This window comes from Phoca vitulina, unplaced genomic scaffold (genome assembly GCF_004348235.1).
Source record: "Phoca vitulina isolate PV1807 unplaced genomic scaffold, GSC_HSeal_1.0 scaffold9, whole genome shotgun sequence".
NCBI lineage: Eukaryota > Metazoa > Chordata > Mammalia > Carnivora > Phocidae > Phoca > Phoca vitulina.
Window position 1 is genome coordinate 20877065 of NW_022589712.1, and position 24939 is coordinate 20902003.

Below are 24939 nucleotides of genomic sequence, written 5' to 3' on the forward strand. Positions count from 1 at the left end.
TTGCTGTGTCTCTCTCTGTCAAATAAATAAATAACATCTTAAAAAAAAAAAAGAAAGAAAATAATTACATTTCTACCTGCCTCTTATTTTCTTTTTGGCTAAATTAATATATCCTAATATGCTCCAGGAAACTCTAGCTGCATGACAATCATGCTAAATTTGTTTTTAATGTTCTTCCTCTACTTACTTGTGCAGCCATGCGAAGGGAAGTGTATATTAAAAACCCTTCACTCATTATTTACTTGCTTATTAATTTACTTGGGAATTAAATTTTGTTTTCATAACATTTCTTCATCTGGAAATATACTGGCTCATATTAACCCTACCTCCAGACATTGATGTACTTTATTATGAAGAAATAAACTGTTAAGTTACACAACAGAGCAGGTAATGAAAGAATCTGGCTAAGAAGTTTTCTAAAAATAAGAGAATTCATCCTATATACCTGGAGAGATCTCTAAATATTTCAAAGTCCTAAAAGACATTTAACAGTAAAACTATATATATATTCAAGGAAATTCAATCTTTCACCAATGATGTTGAAAGATATTTTAGGATGCTATAATCCTACAGGTCATATTAAACATATTGGCCATGACTGCATTATACATATTTTAAAGTGCTGGTCATGGACATGGAGCTCTAGCCAATGAGAAATTAGAGAAACGAGCTTTTGCTGCACTGGTCTGCCCCATCAGATCTCATAGTCTGAACAAGACTATAATCTTGTGAGAGCCTACCAAAATTATAAAAATTCTGAATCAGTGAAACTCTGACTTAATGTCATTTTTAGTCATATATAACCAACCTGGACATAGAGAAATTCCTTTTTTATAGCAGTGCTAAAATTCAAGATAGATTTTTAAAATGACAAATCAAATAGATAACCACTGTATAACATAATCAAACAAGAGAATTAATATGTTCTTTATCCAGTAAAGACAAAAATCTGCCTTGCTGGATCCAATCAATACTTCAAAAAAAAATCAGATAATAAAGATTCTTTGTCAGTTGAGTAAAACAATTTAATTTAAAATAATTTCATGGGGGCGCCTGGGTGGCTCAGTCGTTAGGCATCTGCCTTTGGCTCAGGTCGTGATCCCGGGGTCCTAGGATCGGGCCCCACATCGGGCTCCCTGCTCAGCGGAGAGTCTGCTTCTCCCTCTCCCACTCCCCCTGCTTGTGTTCCTGCTCTCACTATCTCTTTCTCTCTGTCAAATAAATAAATAAAATCTTAAAAAAAAAATAATAATTTCATGGACTTCTTGATTTTGTATAATACATATATTAGTTTTCTATTGCTGCTGTAACAAATGACTCCAAAATAAATGTCTCTCTAAGCTAAAATTGAGGTTTGCAGGTCTGTGGTCCTCCTTGGAGGTTCTAAAAGAGAATCCCATTGGCTTGCCTTTTCCAGTTTCTAGAGGCTGTGAGCATTCCCTGACTCATGCCCCCTTCTTCACCTGCTGCTATTATTATTATTATTAACTCTTATCGCAATGAAAATGTAAACATTTTAAAAATGGTTTAAATTTGGATCAGATGATTACACCTTCTCTCAACAGAGACATGTCAAATTACCCAGCCTCTGATTTCTTTCCATTCATGATTGCCCAAATTTGACACCAGCCAATTGCTTTGCTACCTTATCCTTAAGTTTATCACAACCCAGTACACTACAGACACTACAGTGAAAGAAGTAGTAAATTCCATTAAGGCAATATAACATATACTATTATTATATTTCATATATGGTATGGTGATACATCTCAGACTACAATAAAACCTTCAAAAGGAAATACTATTTCACAAACACTGACTTCATATACAAATTTTTCAGGAAGAGGGATATTGGAAGAGTAGACTATTAGTGCTAGCATGGATTTTGGAGATCCACTTGCCATTTAGGAAAGATACAAAGGAAAGTTGGCCCACAGATCTTTACCCAACTTGCCTGAGGTAAGCTGGCTAATCTGAGACAGAGCTGACTCCTAATAATAGTGATTATTTTTCCAGTAATTATGATGCTGTTCACCATACACATAAAACAGAGTCAGCTAGGACTGTCATCACTTTAATACATTGTAAATCAACAGCTTTGCTAATTTACACCTCAAAGGATTGTATCATTCTGTCTTAGGACAATACTTAGCCTAAGTCAAGGACTGAATCCTATCAGACCTCGTGTAAATGATACAAAATGTATAAAAGGTTACATAATAAGGAGAAACTTAGTATGTAAGAAGGAGAAACTGTCAAGTTGACAATAAAAAAAGGAAGGATGATATAAACCTAAACTAATATTGCAGATAATTTCCATAAGTCAAAAAACCCTGAAGATACTCAACTTTTTAATGATAAAAACACTGCTTGTTTTTGGTGGATTAGATGAGAAGAGTACAGCACGTTTTAAATGGATTTTCTGGGAGAAATAAAAATGGTTTAGAATCAGTACAGTGCGAGAAACAGCATCATGTCAAGAGTTTGACATATTTATTTATTTAAAGATTTTATTTTTATGTAATCTCTACACTCAGTGTGGGGCTCGAACTCACAACCCTGAGAATCTCAAGCTCCACTGACTGAGCCAGCCGGGTGCCCCAAGAATCTGACGTACTTAGAAATTTTGTCAGTTTCCCCAAATATTTTAATATCTGTTTAAAAAAATATATGGTAAACATACCTATAGCCTTAACCTAATAAACTACAAATATTACTCTGATTTTTAACTAACTTCTTTTAAATACTAAATATATATATAGTTTCCTTCAGACAGTAGGATTGAATTCTATTTTCTAAAGTTACAAGGGAAAGCCTCTTAAGTTATCAACATAATGTTGGTTTTTTTGGTATCATAAAGGAGAATTAAAATCAACTTACTTGATGTAATAGGGCACTTTATTATGTGAAATGGATCTTTGCCATGGCAGCTGGACTGAAGCTGAAGAAACAAAGGGAGGTTATTGGAAACACTGCTCACCCAAACGCCTTATGCCCTAGTGCAAAACAACTGAACACATTTTATAGCCAATTCAATGAGAACTACTCTGGTTTTTGAGCTGGATTCCTATAATTATGAAATCTACTAGGCTAAACAAACAGTGGCTTCTTAAAGATTCATTTGAAGCAAGGGAAGAAACAACACAGGTTCAATTTCAAATGCCAACTCTAACTAATTGAACCTGTTGCTAAAAATACTTTTCAAAATCAAGTTTTATTGTTTATAATCACCACAATTTAAAACTTAGTGCTATCTGGAAAATGGACTGCATATATTTTTTGATTAAGCTAAAACCAAAATTAATTTTACCTGGTATATCCAGATTATAAACTAGATTTCACAAGACTGAATTTTCCAGATCATTAATAATGTGCTTTACTTTGCTTCACAGGAATAACTATCTAGGACAGATGGCATATAAACAAACTCATTTGTATTAATCTTAAAAAGGAAAGATTAAGATAAACACAGGCAAAGGGTTGTTAAAAAAACAAACAAACAAGGTAATTATGTGGATAGAAGAATCCCAAATACTTACTTTCATCTGAAATGCACAGAAAATACAGTTTCCTACTTTCACATCAGATATCACTATGACTGAGATTTTATGTTTTGTTTTAGGTATTTATTTTTGTTGAGGTACTGATTTCTTACAATTCCAGCTATTCCTTATTTATAAAAATAGATTATTCCTATATAATTAGTTGAAGACTTATTTAAGAAGAGTTAAACATGTAAAGCTAGAGCTACTAAGGAATTTTGCTAAATAAACTAATAAACAAGCAATTAAAACACATCTTTGCAATTATCACTAGGCTCTCATAGAGTTGTCATAAATGCTTTTTTTCTGAATTTCATGTCATATTAATATCTTATAAAAATATAGCATTCTAAACTTTGCAAAAAGCCTTTTCAAATATATCTATTTATAAGGAAGTCAACAAATCCATATTAGAGCCCTATCTGATACATAAGGAACTAGATACTCAGAAGTGAAATAACTTGCCCCATAGAGAAATGGCCGAGCTCAGACATGATCTCAAGATTTCTGACCACTAGTTCAGCAATTTTTCTGTTCAACAATTCTTCTTCTCTTTATAACATGTGAGCACTCCCTTCTGCAACTATGTCCATGAAAATATAAAAGGGCGATGAAAATGTGGAAGTAGGTATAATAAATTTCTCATTAGAGCCAACCTCATTTCAGTGTTGGCACCAGGCTAATAGGTCAGTTTATTTTGTGTTCTAACTAAACAGACTCCTTTTATAACCATGGCTGAAGTCCAAGAAATATTATAAAGCCAACGATTTCAAGCAGAAAGAGATAACAATTATTCAATTTATTAATTGGGATTTTGTTTACACTCATGTTAACCATTGTTTTGATTTGAAAAACTCTGACCTCCTTGGACAATCAGGGCCAGACAATAACAGGCCACATGCTTGAGTTTCACAAAGTGATTGTGAATTTTACCATGTTTTCCTTCCTAAAGAACATGAGTTGGATTTTTATCATGAAAGAATGGTTGCTAGGAGAAAGTGTAGAGTTTCATCGATACTAATAGATAACTAATCCTTAGAACTGTAAATAGAGTCACAATTATTTGTTAAATTCCTCTTTAATTTGGCCTTAGCACATAGCTTAAATTAAGTTTAAGAAATCTGAAGTAGTTCATACCTAATGAGGAGACTGCAAACTTATTTACTTTATCAACAATGATGGCATCCCAACTTTAGAAATGCATCCTCGCACCCAGTATATTCCAGGAAGGACTACAATCACTCAAAGATAGGCTATCTAAGGGCTCAGGTGTGCGAAACAGAAAACATGTGTGCGTGGGGGGAGGGGAGGAAGGGGGAGAGAAGGGGGGAGAGCATGAGGACTGGAGGACAGGAGGGGCAGGAAATGACTAACTCAGATCTTGAAACTGTGAAAATAGAAAAGCCTGACCTTGAATTGAGGTAAAGCAGATTATCAACCATGACAAAAGATTAAGGGAAAATACAAATGTAATCAATTTAGTTGGAAGACATGGTATTACTTCAGTTTTCTCTATTACTATAGATACAAAGAACTTATCATAATTGGGAAATAAGATGTGCCTTAAGTTTTAAACTTCATTTATATTGAAGTAAACAAACTGTTTTCTGGCATATGTTTGCCAGGACAAATAAAAGGAAAGAAATTAATAGTTAGTGAAAGCATCAGTGCCAAGAACTGTGCTAGGTGCTCTGAAACTCACTATGCTTTCTCACTTAATTTTCAAGGCGATCAGAAAAACTAAGTATTATTATAGTAATTTTAAGATAAAGAAATTAACTTTCAGGAATCTACAGGTCTGGCAGACTTAATATTTTAATCTTAATTTGGATGACTCTGAATCCTACATTCTTTAGTTTCCCCAGCAGTGAACGATAAAGTAGGAGCTCAAATTACTTATATAAGATCTCATAAACAGTCCGTAAAATTAAAAATTTCAGTTGGAGAATACTACATAAAAATCTACATATGTGGTTTGGCTACATCTGCAATACTTCACCAAAAGAAAAGCTAAGTATGATCACAGTGAACCTAATAAACAAAAATCTCGGATCCATGGGGAGTTATTTTTTTTTTACTGCTAAAGATACAGGTACATTTTAAATTAATAAACACTTTTTAAGAAGAAAAGCTAATTAGAAATCTTAAAATGTAAAAATGATTTTTTTATTGTGAAAAAGTTCATAACCTTTGTTTATGATACAGCAATGATGATATGAGGCTACATTAATTATTATAGCCGATGGTCCATTGAAAAACCATAGCTAAAGAGAAATTCAGTTTTGTTCCACTTCGGAGACTTATCAATTGTGACCAGATTATTACAACTAATAACCAATAAACAATATTGTAATTAATCTTAATATTGCTTTTTGTACATTTACCTAATATAAGTAAATATATTTGCAACAAAGAATATGGCTCCTTGAGGCAAAGTGAAAGAATATGCTCATTCGTTCAATTAATGAGAACAGTCAAGTTTATTAGTACTTACTAGAAAGAAAATGCTGAGAGGATGGCCCAAAATCTCTATGGGCTTCCTGAAGCTGTTTAAGGCGATCATCCACAGAAACCTGCACATACACATGCAAGAAATAATTTGATTTGAAAACAATGACTTTAATAACATACTTGATTTAAGTATTTTTTCTATTTAAATCCAATTATCCAACATAGAGTACACCATTAGTTTCTGATGGAGAGTTCAATAATTTATCAGCTGTATATAACACCCACTGCTCCTCACATCACATGCCCTCCTTAATGCCCATCACCCAGTTACCCCACCCCCCACCCACCTCCCCTCCAGCAACCCTGTTTACTAAATGATGCTACTAAATGATGCCCAAGATATGATTGCTTGTATAGACTCCTTCTCTATCTCTGGAATCAAAGTACTGGGATTAAAATAGACTTCTTCTGGTACCAACTGACAGCAAACAGTGCCAGGCACTCTTCTAAGCAGTTTATACAAATTAACTCTTTTAACCCTCACAATAACCATATTGGGTAAGTATTATTTATTACTATCACCACTTTACAGATGAAGAAATTGGGACACAAAGAGGTGTCCAAGGACAGAAAGTTAGTACATGAGAGTACTAGTATCCAGACGCAGCTAATCCGATGCCAGAAGCTATTGCTCTCCTGTTACTCTACGTTGCCTTGAAAGCAGTAAAGCTCGAAAGCATCTAAAGTCAAGCTGTGGCTGTGTGGCCAGTGGCCATTCACCTCCCTTCTGTAAGGAAGGTGGTAAAAAGTGCCACAGGAAGCGAATGAAGAAGAAGTCTCAAATACTCCCAGGGAAAAAACAAATAGATGATGGTAGACAGCTGGACAGACAGAAAGACAGGTAGATGACAGAGAGATCGAATTAGACGATGGATCAATAGATAGAGGTGGATGGAGAGCACAAAGATATAGGAGTATATAATCTCTTATTTGCCTCCACGTTTGTGTCCAATCATCTCGACTTGAGGGTATTCAAGTGTATAGCAGCCGATTAGTATACTTTCTGAATTGGTCCTCACAACTTCCCCCGTTAGCTCTCTACATTATGAAAATGCAGAATTGGTCCACCGAGAAACTAAATGCAAATCAGAACGACCGCACACAGCCTACTGACACTTCCATTTTCTTTTTCCTGGTCCTGGTTTCTGTAGTTCGAGTCAGCTGTTCCACATAGATTGTCCATCTTATTTTCAGCTGCCTTTAAAAGAAATGTGTATATCTCTGGCTCACTGGACAGCTCTAGTTTCTCTTGCTTAGCTATTTAAATTGCATTAGCAAGTGCTTTGTTCATTAAAGCCAAAAAAGCACTCAAATGCCCCACTCTATGTTCAGGAGAAGAGAAGATGCTAGTCCTGAAACGGAGTGACATTGCTGTCAGCAGAGATTCCTTCCGGTCTTATTCAACCAGCAACTAACATCTGCGCTCTAGCAGCTACAAAGCTCAGAGATAAGGATAAGAGAATACATATCCTCTTCCAAGCATAATGCATTCCCTGACTTCTAATCTTTGGAAATAGTGATAACACGAGCAGAAGGCGATCAGGGATGGACCACAGGAATACCTACATGAAGGCAATGAATTAGGGAAATGGAGCAGAAAGAAAAAAAGAGAAAGTCAAACACTTCTGTGTTCCACTCACTAGAAAAGCACGTATGAGTTTAACAGATCCTGCTTTACTAATCCCAGGTTATTAACACTCTTTTCAAATATAGAAAAGACTGTTTAATATTATGCACTCATTTCTTAAATCTTCATATTGATGAAGAACATATGAACCATTGGGTATTCGATGTTTGAGTTAATTCAGGAAACCTAGTATGCTATAAAATATTGTAGCTTTAAAATAAAATGCTTTTGTGTACCACCTCCAATAGCACATTTATCTCATTAAATACAGTATTTTAGGCCTAAAATATAGAGAGAAATGCGTAAGAATTATTTTTTTAATATTCCACTTAAATTATCCTGCTAGTTTTCAGGGAAAAAATGATTATTTACGACTCCAGGGAACTGGCCATTGAACATGACAAAGCTCTGCAAAGACTAAACCTAAAACTACTGACTGGCAAGTATGGTGACTTGTAAATGCTGATACCTAGTAATACTCAAAAGGGTTCTTCTGGGTTTGGCTCTATTAAATCTGGGATGAGCAAGTATTATCTAGAGTCACTAAAACAACTTAGACCTAAGAGCTAAAGGTAAAAACACCACAATAGTATAAATGTGCTAGCTGGAAAGAATGAACAAGATACCTAAATAGCAAACAGTGGAAGAAGGATGGAGATTTCTTAACTTTGCAAAAGGAAAAAAAATAAATACATGATTAAAGTAAGAAAAAGGACTCCTTCATGAGCCACTATGAGAAAATGTTTCTGTGACCTATCATAGATCTCAATTACTATGATTTATCTGACCCTTTGCAGTTTTCTACAAATATCATATGAATAGTACATCATAAAATTACATTAAAACCTCTATTCATAAATAAATGAGGCCTCTGGGTTCAAGATATGGAAAGACACATACTTGGTGATATTACATGCTACAAATCCATTATCAACTACAACTAGTAAAGAAGGAGGAAATGATGGTGTGCGGTAGAATAATCAGGCAGGGTTTAAGGACCAACTGTGTAAAGCTGGATCATGAAGAGGGATAAACTAATACCTGCAGAAGTTTCCATCGCATATTAAGATCATCTAGCTGGCGAGACATCTTCAGAGATGGATGCAGGTCAAGTGGAGACAGCTGACTGGATAAATCATTCACTGTTTTAACTTTTAAGTTGATTGGTGCAATTTCTTCTCTAAATGCCTGGAAGAATAAAAACAAAAACAATGACTTTGGAAAAGAATATAACAGAAGGTAGTATTTTGAACCTTTCTTCAAAGAAAATGGCAAGACCAGCTGAGAGGCCACTGACAACAGTTGTGCACTTGATGACACCTCAGCTCAGGTCTTTAGCAATGGGGACCACCAGCCAGAGTCATCCTTTGTAACCTGGAGAATCTAAATAGCTGCACAAAGAGAAAAATCATAATGCAAACTCATTGAAATGATTATATATTTCCTGCAAATCTACCATTTTATGTAATTTCATCTGGAAAATGTTTGCCATTATTAGCCACTTTACTAATTTCTAGTCTTGTTTCTGTTTTTCATTTTCTTTCATATTTTCCTTCTTTTTTTCCTATGGCTACCTTACTATTTTTTCATCGGATGCAACAATTTGATTTGAACACATTACCATTTAAAATTAAGTGAGAAAGTGGCCAGTAAGAACAACTTCCCTAACCACAAAACCTATTACTATTATAAAAGATTTTATTTATTTGACAGAGAGAGAGATAGCAAGAGCAGGAACACAAGCAAGGGGAGTGGGAGAGGGAGAAGTAGGCCTCCCGTGGAGCTGGGAGCCCGATGCAGGGCTCCATCCCAGGACGCTGGGATCATGACCTGAGCCGAAGGCAGACACCTAACGACTGAGCCACCCAGGCACCCCAACCTATTACTATTATATACTCTAGAGGTAAGTTTTGATCCTTTCAAAAACACTATGATCACATGGTTAGAGGAGGGCAGAAAGACTAGTGTCTATAAGAAAAGAGGTACATGAGGCTTAGTGACAGATGCCACCTCTGGGCACAGGACAGAGAGACAGTACAGGTGGGGGCAGAGGATGTATGTGAAGAGGGAAAGAGAAAAACAGAAGATATTTGGGGCCAGTGACAATAATATGTCCTATAAGAGCAAACAGAATAATGAAAACACTAAGCTTTCTCCCTTCACCACATAATCCCCCCTGACTCTATGTTCGTGTTCCCTTTTTCCAACAAAGTCTTTGCCTAGATCCCATTGATGTTCCAAAAGAGTCAACTCAGGTGCCCTACGCATCCCATTGCAGGGAAGATTCCCCTCGGCCCTTCCTTCAGCATCCTTGGCTAGAGGCTCCACTATGTGCTCCCAGCATTCTCTCTGCCCTCTTGAATCCAGGCAGGACTTTCAGCCAGCACACCTCCAGCCACACAAATGGGGTTTTATAGCGAGGGCCATTCTGATTGTTTGGTGCCATACAAGCGAGTTGTTATATATTTTAAATATCATTCCTTATCAGAGCTCTTTTTTTTTTTTTTTTAATAAATGTTTTGTTTTTTTTTTTAAAGATTTTTTATTTATTTATTTGAGAGAGAGAGAATGAGAGAGAGCAAGCACATGAGAGAGGGGAGGGTCAGAGGGAGAAGCAGACTCCCTGCCGAGCAGGGAGCCCGATGCGGGACTCGATCCAGGGACTCCAGGATCATGACCTGAGCCGAAGGCAGTCGCTTAACCAACTGAGCCACCCAGGCGCCCCTCCTTATCAGAGCTCTTACTACATCCATATTCTTGATGCCCCTCAAGAAGAATAGAAGCTTCTTGAGAACAGACACTCTCCAGTATTTCACAAAGTTTGCCAGACAAGAGGGGAGAATTCACTTCTATTGACGAAGGCCCACGAAAATGGTATCTGAGGCAAGATTAAGCCAACAGACAATTGGGAACAGAATTGAGATACTAAAGGGGAACAGTATATGGTTATTTCTTTGGTATGTCACAGAATCAGAGTAAATCATGTGCCAAACTGAACCGATACGTATTAGGTGTTGTGAACAGTTAGCACTAGCCCTCAAGTTATATCGTTTCTACCATCCCACCCCTTAAGAGACAGGAGTATGTCTACCAGCCTCCTTTCTTCTCCCTTTTCACCATACCAAGTTTAGTTAATGAAATATTATATATCAGAGTGCTTTGAAGACCGTGAACTTTCACTGGAACACTGCAGTATGAACTCGGCTTCCTCACTATGTTCATCAAAAGAAAGCCTCTTTTTATGTACTTGGAAAAAAGGCCGCATGATCTTTCTGGCTCCACTCAATGTCTAAGGATACCTTGCTTCCTTTGCTTGCATCCCACAAACTATTTCCCTCATCCTATTTACTGCAACAAATCTCTCCTTGTTGATGAGATTGTGTTTATCTCCTTGTAAGCCCTACCTATCCTGAATGGTCTGTCATTGCCTGCCTTTAAAAGCCTTCCTCTTCCTCTCTTTAAATAATGATGGGGCTAAGTTATACCCAAAGCTCACCCCCAGACTATTTCCTCAGTACCTTGCAGAAAACACCAAACAAAAATACCATTTTAAAAGAGGTGTATTTTTTTTTCTTTTAGAATGTAAGCTCCTCAAGAGCAGGGACAATGTTTTCTGTATGTTCTATTGTGCCTAGTACACTGTAAATGCTCAATAAATATTGATGATGGGAGGCAAAAAAAAAAAAAAGAAAGAAAGAAAGAAAGCCTCTTTAACCACTTCCTTACTTCCTTCTCTCTTCCAAAACCAGTTACCCTATATAATTCCCCCTTAGATAATATGGATAGGCTAAAAATAATCATTATGGTTGATAAAATCAAAATAGTATTACGAATATAACTTTACTTCAAAAAGGAAATTAATTTTAGGTAAATCAGAGAGTATGTTTTAGTGTTTCAAAATTCTGGAACATGCTCAAAAGCCACAAGAAGAAACTCGAGATGGAAAGTCAGAAGAACAAACCTAGAGCCCAGAGTCAGCGTGAAAACTCCACACAAAGGAGGGAACAGTGAGCAAATGACATTTGAAACAGTGAACATGGAAGTCGATGTGTGTAAAGTAAGAAACATCACCAGACCCTGAAGGTACCAACATTTCAAAATCAGGCAGAAGGAAGGAAGCTCACAAAGGCATCTGAGTTGCTAGAAAGTGGAAAGAAAAGGCTTTCAGAGTTGTGATGGTTTTTCTCCATGGCTGTAGATGCTGGTCTTTCATGGATGACAGAATATGTGCACAGACAGACCCATAAATATGGTTCAGTGAGAAAAGTAGTTATATGATAACAGGTGTTCTAGGTCTAAAGAATGAAACCACTAACATGGAAGCATGGGACAGAGAGAAGTAGGATGGGGGGGAAGGGAATTTTTCAGTCTGGACTTGGAAGAGACCTGAGTTCCTTCAGATTCAGTTTAAGAATAAAGACAGAACTTGAATCCTTCCAGGTTTCCTCAATTGTATTTTAACATTACACTTTAATATTCTCTCCAAGGTGACTTGGGAGGACTCAAGAATTTCAATCAGCTTTTAAAATCAATGTCTTTGCGTTTTGTAGGTATCAAAGATTAAAAAATGAAAGGCTAGAAAGTGTTCTTAGGTTTCTATAACTTTAAATAATAACAGCTTTATTTTAAAAGATCGGAAAAGTTTTCCAAAATTAGATTATAACTTCAAGACAGATTTTAAAACTCTTATAGAACATCAAGGAGTTTTAATTGTTCTTCTGTAAAAATAATGTTTTTCTCTTATAAGCCACAGGTGAAAATATTAAAAGACCTTTGACCAACAAGGCCGTTGGGTTTTGTTTTTGTGGGTGTTTTATGGCAGTGAGGAATCTTTCTAATAAAAAAGTTTATCTTTTGCTTTTTAAGAGCTTTCAAATTAAGGAGCTTGAAGTAAAGCAAGTTTTAAAATGGTTTCCGAGCTGCTGTGTGTTCTAGTATAAAGAACCAATTTATCATGTTTGGCTGCACTTTCCTATAGGAGAATAAAAGTCTATGTGGTCTTCTTGGTATAAAAACAGGAACATCTGCTAACATTAAAGGTGCTGACGGGCAGCCTGCCGGCAGATGTGGGGGGAAAAAAAAGCCTTTTCCTGTTGGAAGGTGTGTATTCTGCAAAGAAGAATGATTAAGGATAATTTTAGGGCATTAAACTTATTTGATTGGCCCTCAAAGCTTTTGTTTTCCAGTTGCTTTGACATATTTAATAATATTTAGCAATAATCACAACTTACTTTCATCTGCCAACAGCTTCAATGGGATTTGGCATATACTTTAGAGTACATGTGAAACATCCCAGACTTTGAATCCATTTTATTTGGTTTAATGAGATGTGGGTTTTTATTTTTTTTTCTTAATAAGATGTGAAAATATTTTAATCCACAGTTTATTCCTTTCTCTTAAATATTAATTGTGTTTTTCCTGGCTTTCCACTTTAGTAGAGATTTGAACAAAAGGATTTGGATGCAGAGGTGGGTGATTTCATTAATCAGATGGGAATAACAACTCCCAAACTTTTAGGTCTTTAACAAGCCTATATACAACTTGCAATTTTTCCTTCAACACTAATCATCCTGCATTAAAAACTGATACTTTCAAATTCAAATGGGCAAATTCTTGCTCCAACCAAGAGGCATTTTTGTAGTCCAAAAAAATATACTGCTTATGAACCACTGAATTAAAGATTTCTAGTGTTTAAAAACCATCTTTTAAATTGCAAGAAGTAGGATGCCTGGGTGGCTCAGTCAGTTAAGCGTCTGCCTTCGGCTCAGGTCATGATCCCAGGGTCCTGGGATCGAGTCCCACGGTCCTAGGATCGAGTCCCACATCAGGCTCCTTGCTCATCAGGGAGCCTGCTTCTTCCTCTGCCTGCCACTTCCCCTGGTTGTGCTCTCTCTCTCTCTCTCTGACAAATAAATAAAATCTTTAAAAAAAAAAAAAAATTGCAAGAAGTGTGTAACTTCCAAAGAACCTCTACTAAAAGCCTTTATTTTCAGTTCATTATTTGAAACTCAGATTCATCCATGGAAATGGTTTTCAGGATGCCAGAGCTGTAGGAAGAAGCCTACTTAATTCATGGAGTTCTGCATATTTATGTATATTTATAATGAAAGGTGGCAGACACCAACACTCTTTTAGTGAAATTTCTTTAAGTTTAAAATTTAGTACGTAACTTTTAAAGTTTTGAATTCCAATAGCTGATAAAAGTTGTGCTTAATTACATTAGTATGAGTGAGGTCTCTACAATGACAGAGAAGAGCAAGAAAGAAACCATGAAAACTCTACCACTTACCAGCTGTATGGGCTTGAGCAATATCTGCATTTTCACCACTTGTAACATGGGCATAATAATACCTATCTCGTTGGGCTGGTGTGAGGATTAAAAGAGGTATCCATGTAAACTGGCTACAAACATTTCTTGGCACACAGTAAGCCTCAATAAATGCTAGCCATTATTATTCCTATATCTACACACACATATATTTACTTATATAATTTGCCTGCATATTCATTTCATTTCCTAGACCCTTTCTCCTTCCTTCTCAGCCACATGCATAAACAAAAGGAAAATGTCCTCCAATGTCTGTGCACAAAAGATATGTTTTTTGCAATAAAAATCACATTCATGATACTGACATTGTCAGTCTAACCACCTTCTGATGTTTTGTTGGTTTATTCTTTGATTTGACTCATGACTACCTAATATATAGTTTGCTATGCTACCACAAACCCGACTACTATGTCTCTTATTGCCTAAATTCTATTAAATTTTTTTCTGTATATGTTCTAGAATGTAGGGCCCAAAGTGGTCTAGACCACAGATCTATCATTCTTAATTTTGGGCAATTCCTGACCACAAACAAAATTTATAGTTAAACTAATCCTTCCATAATCTACTCAGTGAGAGAAAATTTGAACATAAGAGTCCCTAATAAAACACTATGTTTTTGATTAAATCTCTAAATCCAACTACCAATTTACAGGAAATACAGAGTAGAGAAGAACCTGCCCAACTGCATGATGTGGATGCCATTCTGCAAAACCCAGGCTGTAAGAAATACTATAAAACAAACAATTCAGTTTCTTAAACAAATACATTGTAAAGAAAACATAAAAGGGATAGAGGGGAAATCTAGAGATTAAAAAGGACTTTACATTATTTTTTTTTTTAAAGTAGTAAAGTGTTTAGGGACACAGAGCTGGGTAAAAAAAAGGATAAAGAAAAATAAAAGTAAATTATTGTGAAAGTCTCATTAGCTGTTATTTTGGTGGGGAGGGGGTTCTGATGATGAAGGGCATAGGGACAACATCTGTCATGACTGGAAAAATCTCTCTATCCTGATTTCGGTCAAGTTGTAACAGGGTTGGCTTCATAAAATGCCTTATAATGGTTTTTATATGTGACTTTCTTTGTGTTAGATTCAACAATAAAACATTTCTTAAAATCCTTTATCAGAGGCAGTGAGGCTGACCATGGTTTTTTCGATGTGGTCCTGCAGGGAATCGATGAGTAAGTCTCCCACAGGCTTCCAGCCATTGCGCACAGCCTCCGCCTCCTTCATATCAACGTCCAGGTCATCCATGGCGCCCTGCAGGTCTCTGAGCTTCTCCAGTGCCTTGTCCACTTGCTTTTGCCAATTGCTAGTGACCACATTTAGACTTTCCCACTTCTCTTTGACTTCAGAGGACTGTTTGCGCATGGCCTTGGCAATCTTTTGGGCTCTCTCCTCAGGAGTCAATTCTGTGATTTAAAAAAAAAAAAAAAAAGAATATTTGGAAGGCTGATCAATAGCCAAATGAGAATATTACCTTTTGAAGGGTTTGCTACCAGGTTCATGGATACACAGTTTACATGAGCCAGGGGAAGAAAAAATTTCTCTATACTCTCCTCACCCGTCACCAATTAATTCCCTGCTACTTCTCAGAAGAAGAACATAGTAGCAAGTGGCCCTTTGGTTTTGGCAACTTTTGAATTTTAATATATTTACAGACCTTGAAATGTAACACAATCCCTCAAAAAATAAAAGTTTTCCTTTAACATAAATTCAGTTCTATAAAATCCAAAGACAGTCTTTCATTTCATTGTCCTCAATCAAAATGGGAAGTATAATTAGGAGAGAAATAGCTTTCAGTTACGAGGAAAGACTCTGAGAAAATAAGATTAACTGATCATGTTCCTTAAAATAATAACTGAAGACAAATAATCTATCTTAGATACTTTATCACTGCTGAGTCTGTTTGGCAGTTCATCTTTAATACAGGACACTTTCTGTAGCCCAGACGTGTAGCATGTCCACAAACATTTCAACAGGAAGACAGCAAGATTTCAAGGATCATCCCAAATATTTCATACAGCAAAACAGCTTCCAGAATATCTGAAACAAAGTTAGACTTTCAGACAGGAAAGGGTAGGCATCATGAAGGTCCTGCAGGGTCAGGAAGAAAGAGTAAGAGTCCCGAAGACAAGCAAAAGATACAGACAGAAATGAAAGTCAAGTTCAAACCCAACTGTCAGAAACACAGAGATGAGAAGCTGACACGACAAGGGCAGAGGAATTTGATGAACATAAAGCCAGTTAGATAGGTCTCCAGCTAAACACTGCTGGGCCTCAGTTCCCTCATTGCCCAAGGAGGCCCCCTTCCCTATCTTGCTGCTTTGATGGTTGTCCCGCTTGTTCACTCAAAACAGAGGCCAGTCAGAAACATACAATCAAGGTAAGCTGTAGATGAATTTAAGACAGAAATATTTACTCTTCTTTGTGATAACATCCCATCTTTTAGTATCAATCACATCAGCAACTCCACTTCACTTCAAAATATTTCAAATCGTTGGTAAAAATGAACTGAAGTTCACTGAACTTCCTGGTAAAATGAACTTCACGGTCAGATGAACTAAATTAAAGCGAGCTCTCCTAAACCGTAACTTTCATCTTCAACGTAAATTCGTCCCCCTGTCTGTCTTTCTTTGGTATTATTTAAAAGCCAAGTTGAAGGGGACAGAACACATATTTTTATCTAACTAAATTTCCAGAAAATTCTAGACATCAATATTTAGACTTGAAAACAGCTGTAATAAATGTCTGGGAACCAAACGGGCCTTGAAGAGTTTAGCAGCCACAGAACTCAGTGTCACACTGCTCAAGTGCTAAAGGCTACAGAGAGTCCTGAATAATCCCCTGGCAACTGAACTGATTACAGGGAGATTCTGTGTCATGATAGGTAGATAGACTGAACCCACCAGTAAGGGAGAAATAAGGAGAACAAGTGCAGTAAACACCCAGCCTCTAGGAATGCTTGAGCTGGGATACAGTCCAGGACAACAGTACTGGAGGAAAGCTACATCATTAGGCAAACCTTATTTAAATCCTTAACTAGAAAGTGAGAAATACAGAACACTTGTAGGTAATATATTTTATATAAACATAAAATGCCTTATTTTTATATGCCTTATTTATATAAATACTTACATATAAATAATATAAAGTATATAAAATAAATAAATGCTATTTATGTGAGATGAAAAAAATCATTGGTTTTTTTTAAGATTTTTTATTTATTTGAGAGAGAGAGAATGAGAGAGAGAGCACATGAGAGGGGGGAGGGTCAGAGGGAGAAGCAGACTCCCTGCCAAGCAGGGAGCCCAATGCAAGACTCCATCCAGGGACTCCAGGATTATGACCTGAGCTGAAGGCAGTTGCTTAACCAATTGAGCCACCCAAGCGCCCGAGAAAAAAAAAAAAAAAATCATTCTTAATAGCCCCATGAGAAAGGGAGTGGTAATTTTTATGATGGCAGCACCTGTGTTTGTTAGTAAGCTGCTTGGGCTTTTTTCAAAGATCTATTTTAAGCACTGGTGTTTCCCTGGCTTTTGTAAAAGAAAAAGATACAGTACTCATTTCTGAACAGACAACTTAATTATGATGATTTTTTTCCCTGGATAAAGTAAAAACTGTTTCTCAGTCAGTCATTGAATAACCTGGCAGGGAGACACACAGTGTCTTTTTGTCCTGTGACAAAACACCTGACACGGCTGGGACATTTTTTTTTTTTTAAAGATTTTATTTATTTGACAGAGAGAGACACAGCGAGAGAGGGAACACAAGCAGGGGAGTGGGAGAGGGAGAAGCAGGCTTCCCGCCGAGCAGGGAGCCCGATGTAGGACTCGATCCCAGGACCCCGGGATCATGACCTGAGCCGAAGGCAGACGCTTAACGACTGAGCCACCCAGGCGCCCCATGGCTGGGACATTTTTGTCTTCACTTAATATAAAATCTTTTGATGGAGCAGTCCTTTTGTGGTATTTATTATATAATCCCTACTCAAGCAGATCCTCAGAAGAAAAGAAAAGCTCTATGTTCAATTCCCCATCTGTTTGCCAGAAAGGATACATATTAACTGATCACGGAGTCAGAAGAAAAGTACCTCCTATTACAGTACCAATCTCAGCTTAATGCATACTTTAAATCAGGAACAGAGAGAGGTGCAAAACCAAACAAAAACTTTCCAGAACGTCTGTGAAACAGGTAATAAGCAGCAACCTATAAAATACCATGTTATGACAATGTGGGGTAAGAGAATAGAAAAACAAAATAAAAAACAGCAAAAAAAAAAAAGGCATAAAAGAAGAAAACAATAAAGGGATATAATTACATTTTAAAAATCCTCTAGTTATTTGAAAACCAAAGGACAAAGTTTCCTTCAAAATTTCTGAAGCGATGTTTTGCCATAAATTTTAAGACCCTCATGCAGGAGTGGAGAATCTTTTGGACCCAGTGGTTCAGAATTCAGGGGACATATTAGAAACCCCTCTGAGAGTCTATTTGCCGGTTGGTGTTTAAATACTGATCCCCAGAGGCCCTACCCCCAAATATTAAGAGATTCAGATTTAGTTGGTCAATGGTGAAGGGCAGCGTGGATATATTTTAAGAGCTCCCCAGATGACTGTAACATGTTGCCAGGACGGAGCACCGCCAGCTTCTTGGCTTACAAATTGATTTCTCTGGTCCCTGCTGCTGAAGCTGGAGTACTTCCACTCCGGTGAGTTGTGTGAGTTGTGTCATTCCCACGCCACAGCAGGGCCACTAAATACCGAAGGCCCCGGGAGCAAATGAAGCTCAGAGATAAGAGGGTAATCTAATTTGCATTTGAAAAGGCAGTAATAGAGGCTAATCTGAGAGAGCGAGGAAACAGCAGGATAAAACCAAATAAATTTACTGACAATTTTCAGACCCAAAGAGCTTTTTCTGTCACTTTCCTATTCCCTGTAGAATGTGTGTGTGTGTGTGTGTGTGTGTGTGTGTGTGTGTGTGTGTGCATATGTGTCCTCTGCAGATTTTTTTGAGAGGCAGCACTCTGTTTCTCCATTCTCCTCAGGACTTCCCATTTAACTGACCAAACATTGAGGGTGCAATTATATTTACTTTCTATATTTATATTATATATTTATACATAATATATAACAGATTAATTTTTATAAATATTTTTATATTAATTTCATACTTATGTAATTTAAAATAGTGATTTCTTTATTGTGTTACAGTAGATAACTATCTTTTAGGGCAGAATTAATAACTATCTTTTAGAAAGAAGAGAGAAGAAAAGGAAGACAAAAGAAAGTAGAAAGCAATGATCAATCCTCAATTTTTTTCTCTTGTCCAATTATCTTTATTCCTCAACTATGCAAATTAATTGGTGGCGTTTATACCTCCCTACCTTCTACACCATGGAAAGACTGCCCCATAGTTCCCTGGAATGCAGGTGGAAAACAAAGCTGGACCAAGAGCAGAGACTAGGGTTGGCCAGCCCTGACTCCATCATGCCCTTTGCTCCTAGGAGAGCTAAATGACCTGCTCATCTCACTTTTATCAAGCGGGAACCCTATTTTCTCATGCTGAGAAAACATTTTATACTTCTTTTACCTCTAAAATTCAATTCTGTAAGAAAGCCAAAGCCACCATACATCTCAAAGAAATCTTAACAGTAGAAAGGAAAACAATCTCCTTGTGTGTGCTTATACAAAAACATTTTACAATAAAAATTAAAGTATATGTTTCTCCTATGAAATAATATAGAACTCTATTAGAATCAGCCCAGTTGCTTTAAATAAAGATCTTCCATATTTATTGTATCTTCTTTCTCAATATGAAATTGACGTTTATAATCTCCATTGTGACTTCCTATTCATAGGTTCTAAAGCCTTATGTCATTCATGTTTTATTTCTTTCCATCTTGGTTCGGCAATACCCAATCTAGAGACCAGTATGTCCTCAATATATAATTAGTGAACGAAGTTGGGCTCAATAAAACTTTTTGCGTAACTCTTTACTGATAATACTCAACTTTATAACTTCAAGTGGAAATCTTTCCACTTATTTTTCCTTCCTCCTCCTTACACACAGATAAAGTGATTATAAAAAGGTTTTTATTGTGAAAGAGAGGGATAAACCTCACAAAGTTATTTCAAGTAATTCCAAATATCCTACTTGTACTGTTTGCTTTTTTTTTTTTTTACATGTATCTATAATCTTGTATTTCACCAAGTGATGAAAAGGAAATATCAAGACAAGCAAATATAGAAAAACAAAAACAAAAACAAAAAAAACCAAAAAACAAAACCTTCCAGAGTAGCATTTTCACTCCTGGACAATCTAGTGCAAGGAAAGATTAGGCGATCATATGCCAGTTCCAACACTAACAAGTTATGTAATCATAAATATATTCCTTATCTCTTTGAACTTCAGTTAATAACTATAAAGCTCCTGGCACATGCCTGGCATGCAGGAGTGCTTCAACAAAGGCTAATTTCTTTTACGATTCCTTTTATGATTTTATTACTAAGTCTGGGAGGTTTAGACATCTCTAGGGATTTTTACATAAGCAAACCAATAGATTAGCCAACAAAAATTCACAGGAAAAAAACAAAGCATCCCCATATCTCTAGAGTTTTGACTTGCTCTTACTTTCTCTCTCTTTACCTGCCCTCTGTTTGTCTCTCTTTTCTTCATAACCAAAAGATGCTTCTGTTAAAATAATGGGAAATATATTCTCTCCACGTTTTCTGATTACATGATTAAGATTAACTTAATCTCTCTGATGATCAGTGTGTAAGAGGACTCCACCCATTTCCTATTTTGTATGATGATAACAATCATTATGAGCTAGGTTACAAGTACATCATCAAGGGCCATCAGCTGATTACTGTAATATTTCTAATTATGTTCATCTAATACACTGTAAGAGTGACAATATTAAGAGGTTACCCAGACTAAATTAACCTGCTAATATGTAGCCTAAATCTTTCAGAAGGAATATCATAAAGATGATATGAATCCATCCATGCTGCCAAGGGACTTCTCAAACCTTAATAAAAAAAAAAAAATGGTGAACAGATACATTTAGAGAAAAGCAAGAACTCCAAAGTAAAGACCTTTAGGGAGTATCTTCCACAAAAACCTACATGCAAGGTCTTAAGAGAGGGAAGGAAAATGGAGAGGAAACTAGAAATGCAGAGTACTCTGTGGAGGGAGATAAATGGTACTTTTGATCAGAAGTTAACGGAGGTAGAACCAAAGTCTGGACACTTTTAAGTTTTATATTTCCTGTAAAGTGGGCCCAAGTAAATAAACCCAGCACTAAGTTGAGGGAGAAGTAAGGCCAGATCATTAAGAAAATTAACCTCCAAGGAAAGGAGCAGGAACATCAGAGGTGCCCCGGAACAGACCTGGCTAAGCAACCTGAGATCCAGCTTTCAATTTTCTGTAACTGAATATTCCCTGAATTTCCTCATACTAATGGCCGTCCGTTTTGTAATTTATTCAAGTCATTTATGAGTGCTGGGCAGTAGCAGACAGGTCCCTGAGGGGTGGGGGATGGTACTGGGAAGAAAGAAGGGAAGCTGGGAATGTAAACTCCAGGAGGGGAAGGATATGTTTTGTTCACTATTGTATCCTCAGTGTCTAGAATACTTCGCCATTCTTACAAAAGCAGTTAGGTACGTCTTACGTTTATGTACTGCCGTAATAAGCGAGGAGTTTAACTAAAGAGAAGATTTTATGCCTTTGCTAGCATGAAACTTTTTAAAAAATGGCAAAACCTCTCACTCACTCTTGAAGATTCCAGCTTTCAAAGAGAGGAACAACAAAAACAAGGTAAGTATTCCACCCCATTAAAAGAGTTTAGTATCCTCCTATTCTTTATGTTTAAAAAAGTAACATCCCAAATGTCGATTACAATAGAATACATACATGGAAAATACTGTCATCTTCTTTATGAGGCAAATGCAATTTATGGATGGTTGCAATAGTGATTAGAGAACGCAGTAGACGGTGAACAATTAATTTAAAATGTTGTGCCCATCAAACTAACCTTTGTTATCATATAATTCTTCATCAAGAATGTTGACTTGTTTATTTAAATTGGATTTCATTACTATGGCATTCATTATCATGCAAAAAAGTTTTTCCCCCATCAGTGGGCTTAGTCAGCCAACTCACATATTTTAGGAAAGCTGAAGACTAGAGTCATTACATCCATACATACATTATAGAACTTTAATTGGGGAAGGATCACATTGCTGCTCTGTAGTTAAGAATACTGAAAAAGAAAGCAACATTACATTTTTCTGTGCTTTTTCATGCATTACAACAGTACTAATCTAATTTGGACTTGAGAAGCTAATTAAATTATTGACTTGGTCTATAGGCCTGAAAGCTATTATTTATCCTTCAAGTTTTTATATGAAAATTAAAAAGACAAAGTCTAATATTGCTTAACCACCTTCTCCCTTGATGCTAGGAAAATCAGTGAACTGGGATGCCACCCTATTAAGCAGCTTGATATTTCAGTACAGAAAAAGCAACAGTAAAGGGAAAAGTAAAGAGTTATAAAATGTATTTAAATATTGTATGAAATTTCTTTAAAGTGGAAGAATATAGAAAATTACTTCTACTAACTAGCTGGAAGCACTTAGGATTACTGGGGTAACGAAGAGGGTACATCATGGTGGTAAAGAGCGCCAAGTTTAGCGACTAAGCCTGACATGGCACCTCGGCTCTGTCACGAGTGACAGTGTGCTTCCACACCTCTCAAAGCCTTGGTTTCCTCATCTGTCAAATGGGCGGTAACAGTATTCACACCTCAATGAGTTGTTACGAGGATTAAAGGAAACAAGGCATGTGAGGTGCCTGGCACACTGTAAACGCCTGATCAAGGTTGCCTTGTGAATATCTATGTCTACTAACATTTCTCTCCCTTCCTCCTTGGGCATTGACTCTTCCTCCAACTCACATGATGTTTATAGCATGGGCATGCAAATCCCAGTAGACCCTGAGCTTCATGCTACTCAAGCTGAGTCCATCAGAGCCCTCTCGTGTAATGTGCTAGAGCTAGAGAAGGGCTATTTCTCCTTGGTAGGAGGTCATGAGGTAAATGGTTATAGAACAGCCAAGAAAATCAAAACTTGTAGAGAGAGACAGAAAGGAGAACAGAGAGAAAAGGCTTCTGGGTGGCATTCCAGTCCCTGTGGCTGGCTGTGACCTTGCCCTTACTATAATTTGGCTATGGGGGCTAATACATTTCCCCTTGTGCCTGTGCTTATGGAAGTTGGGTGTCTGCCATTTACTATGACTAGGGTTCTAATTAATAAAGCTGTTATTAGGAAAATAAAAACACCCTGGGAAAAAACACCCATCAGTTTTACAAGCCTAATCACTTAGGCTATAATGTGTAATTTGGTCTCATTTTATGAGATGCAAGGAAATAATTACTGCCATCTTTTTCTGTAAACTTAAGTTATACTAAGAATCAGTATAAAAGTAACTTCTACTAAACTATATGACAATTTCACACTTTCACTCATTTAATGATCATGAAATTTTATTTGCACAAGTTTGCTAATATTGGCATAAAATGGACTGACATAGTGCACTGAAAAATGTCATTTATTACTTCTTTGTTACATCATATATAAGATTTCACATAGGAGAAAAATACTCCTAATAATTGGCTTTCTAAAATATTATGAAACATTTAATAATTAAAAGAAAACAGTATACCTGAGTTAAAATATTAACTACAAGTAAATATAAATAGCCAGTTGTTGAAGATCAAAGAGAAAAAAATATTAATCCATAATACTTTTGTATCTGAAAAAAATGATTAACTATTAATCACAAGTATAGGCATACATAATTAAAGTACACACACACGCATACACATATATATAAAGTAGAGAAAGAATATGATAAACTAATAGATGTCTTTTTTTCCATGATATCCTTTAAATGAAACAAAATCAACTAATCAAGTACACCAGGCTGAAAATGAAATAATGTTCAGACAGCCTAGAATAAAATAATAGTTGTAGCAATAGTAATGCCTTAACGGGAACAGTTTTTAAAGAAGACTCATGGGGAAACTGATGAATAAAATAATGAAATCTTTTTTATCTTAAAAATGAAAAGCTGAGAAGAGGAAAAGAACTTTTCTACACCTACATATACAATAAATTGTACAACTTTCTAAACACTTTTAAAGGTGAACTAGCCTATAAAAGTGTTAGCAGTTTTATTTAGCAATTGATACCATAACCTCAAATGATAAAATATACATATGCATGTGTGCGCATGTGCGCCGGCATCTCTATGTGGTGTGGAGAGAGGGACGTCAACGCAAAAGCTCTAACTCCCCTCTGCAAATCCGACCTTTAACCTGAACTGTAGGTGACAAATACATGAGAAGGCTCCTGTACTCCCTGATTATCGCAAGAGGTTTTGGGGGCCGAAGAGGGCTAAGGCTGACGGTGGCTGAGTCCGCAGATGTCCTACATCCACCTTCCCTCTGCAGCCATGTGGTTTTCAAAAGGAACTGAAAGCCGGGACTGAGAATAGTGAGGGGTAAGGGGAGGCTGGGAGAATAAAAGAGAAGCCAAGAAACAGCTGTGCAGGGTTAAGAGGCTCTAGACACTAAAAGTGGAGAAGGAGCCAAGTCAGTGGCCAATAAGCAGAGACAGAGAGGAGATGAAAAGGAAGAGATGTGGTGAAAGCCAGCCAAAACACTTCGGGTTAGGAAAGGTCACCAACATAGAAGTTTCGAGCTCTGTTCCTAGATCCATGCTACATTAGCTGGTGACCTTGTTCAGCATCACGGTATTTTGTTGGCGTTTGTGTTTTTACTGAGGGAGGGAGGGAGGGAGGGAGGGAGGGAGGGAGGGAGGGAGGGAAGGAAGGAAGGAAGGAAGGAAGGAAGGAAGGAAGGAAGGAAGGA

The 24939-nt window shown here is 36.7% G+C and overlaps 1 protein-coding gene across 9 annotated transcripts in view; it reads right to left on the minus strand.

Moving 5' to 3' along the window:
- UTRN (utrophin) overlaps positions 1–24939 on the minus strand; it is a 491233-nt gene that overhangs the window by 78329 nt on the left and 387965 nt on the right. For all 9 annotated transcript variants that reach the window (XM_032407730.1, XM_032407732.1, XM_032407729.1 and 6 more), the window contains 4 exons: positions 15150–15418; positions 8722–8868; positions 6037–6115; positions 2881–2941 (listed from right to left, as the gene is read on the minus strand). In XM_032407730.1, the coding sequence (XP_032263621.1) occupies positions 2881–2941; positions 6037–6115; positions 8722–8868; positions 15150–15418 (556 nt within the window). The remainder of the gene's footprint in view (positions 1–2880; positions 2942–6036; positions 6116–8721; positions 8869–15149; positions 15419–24939) is intronic.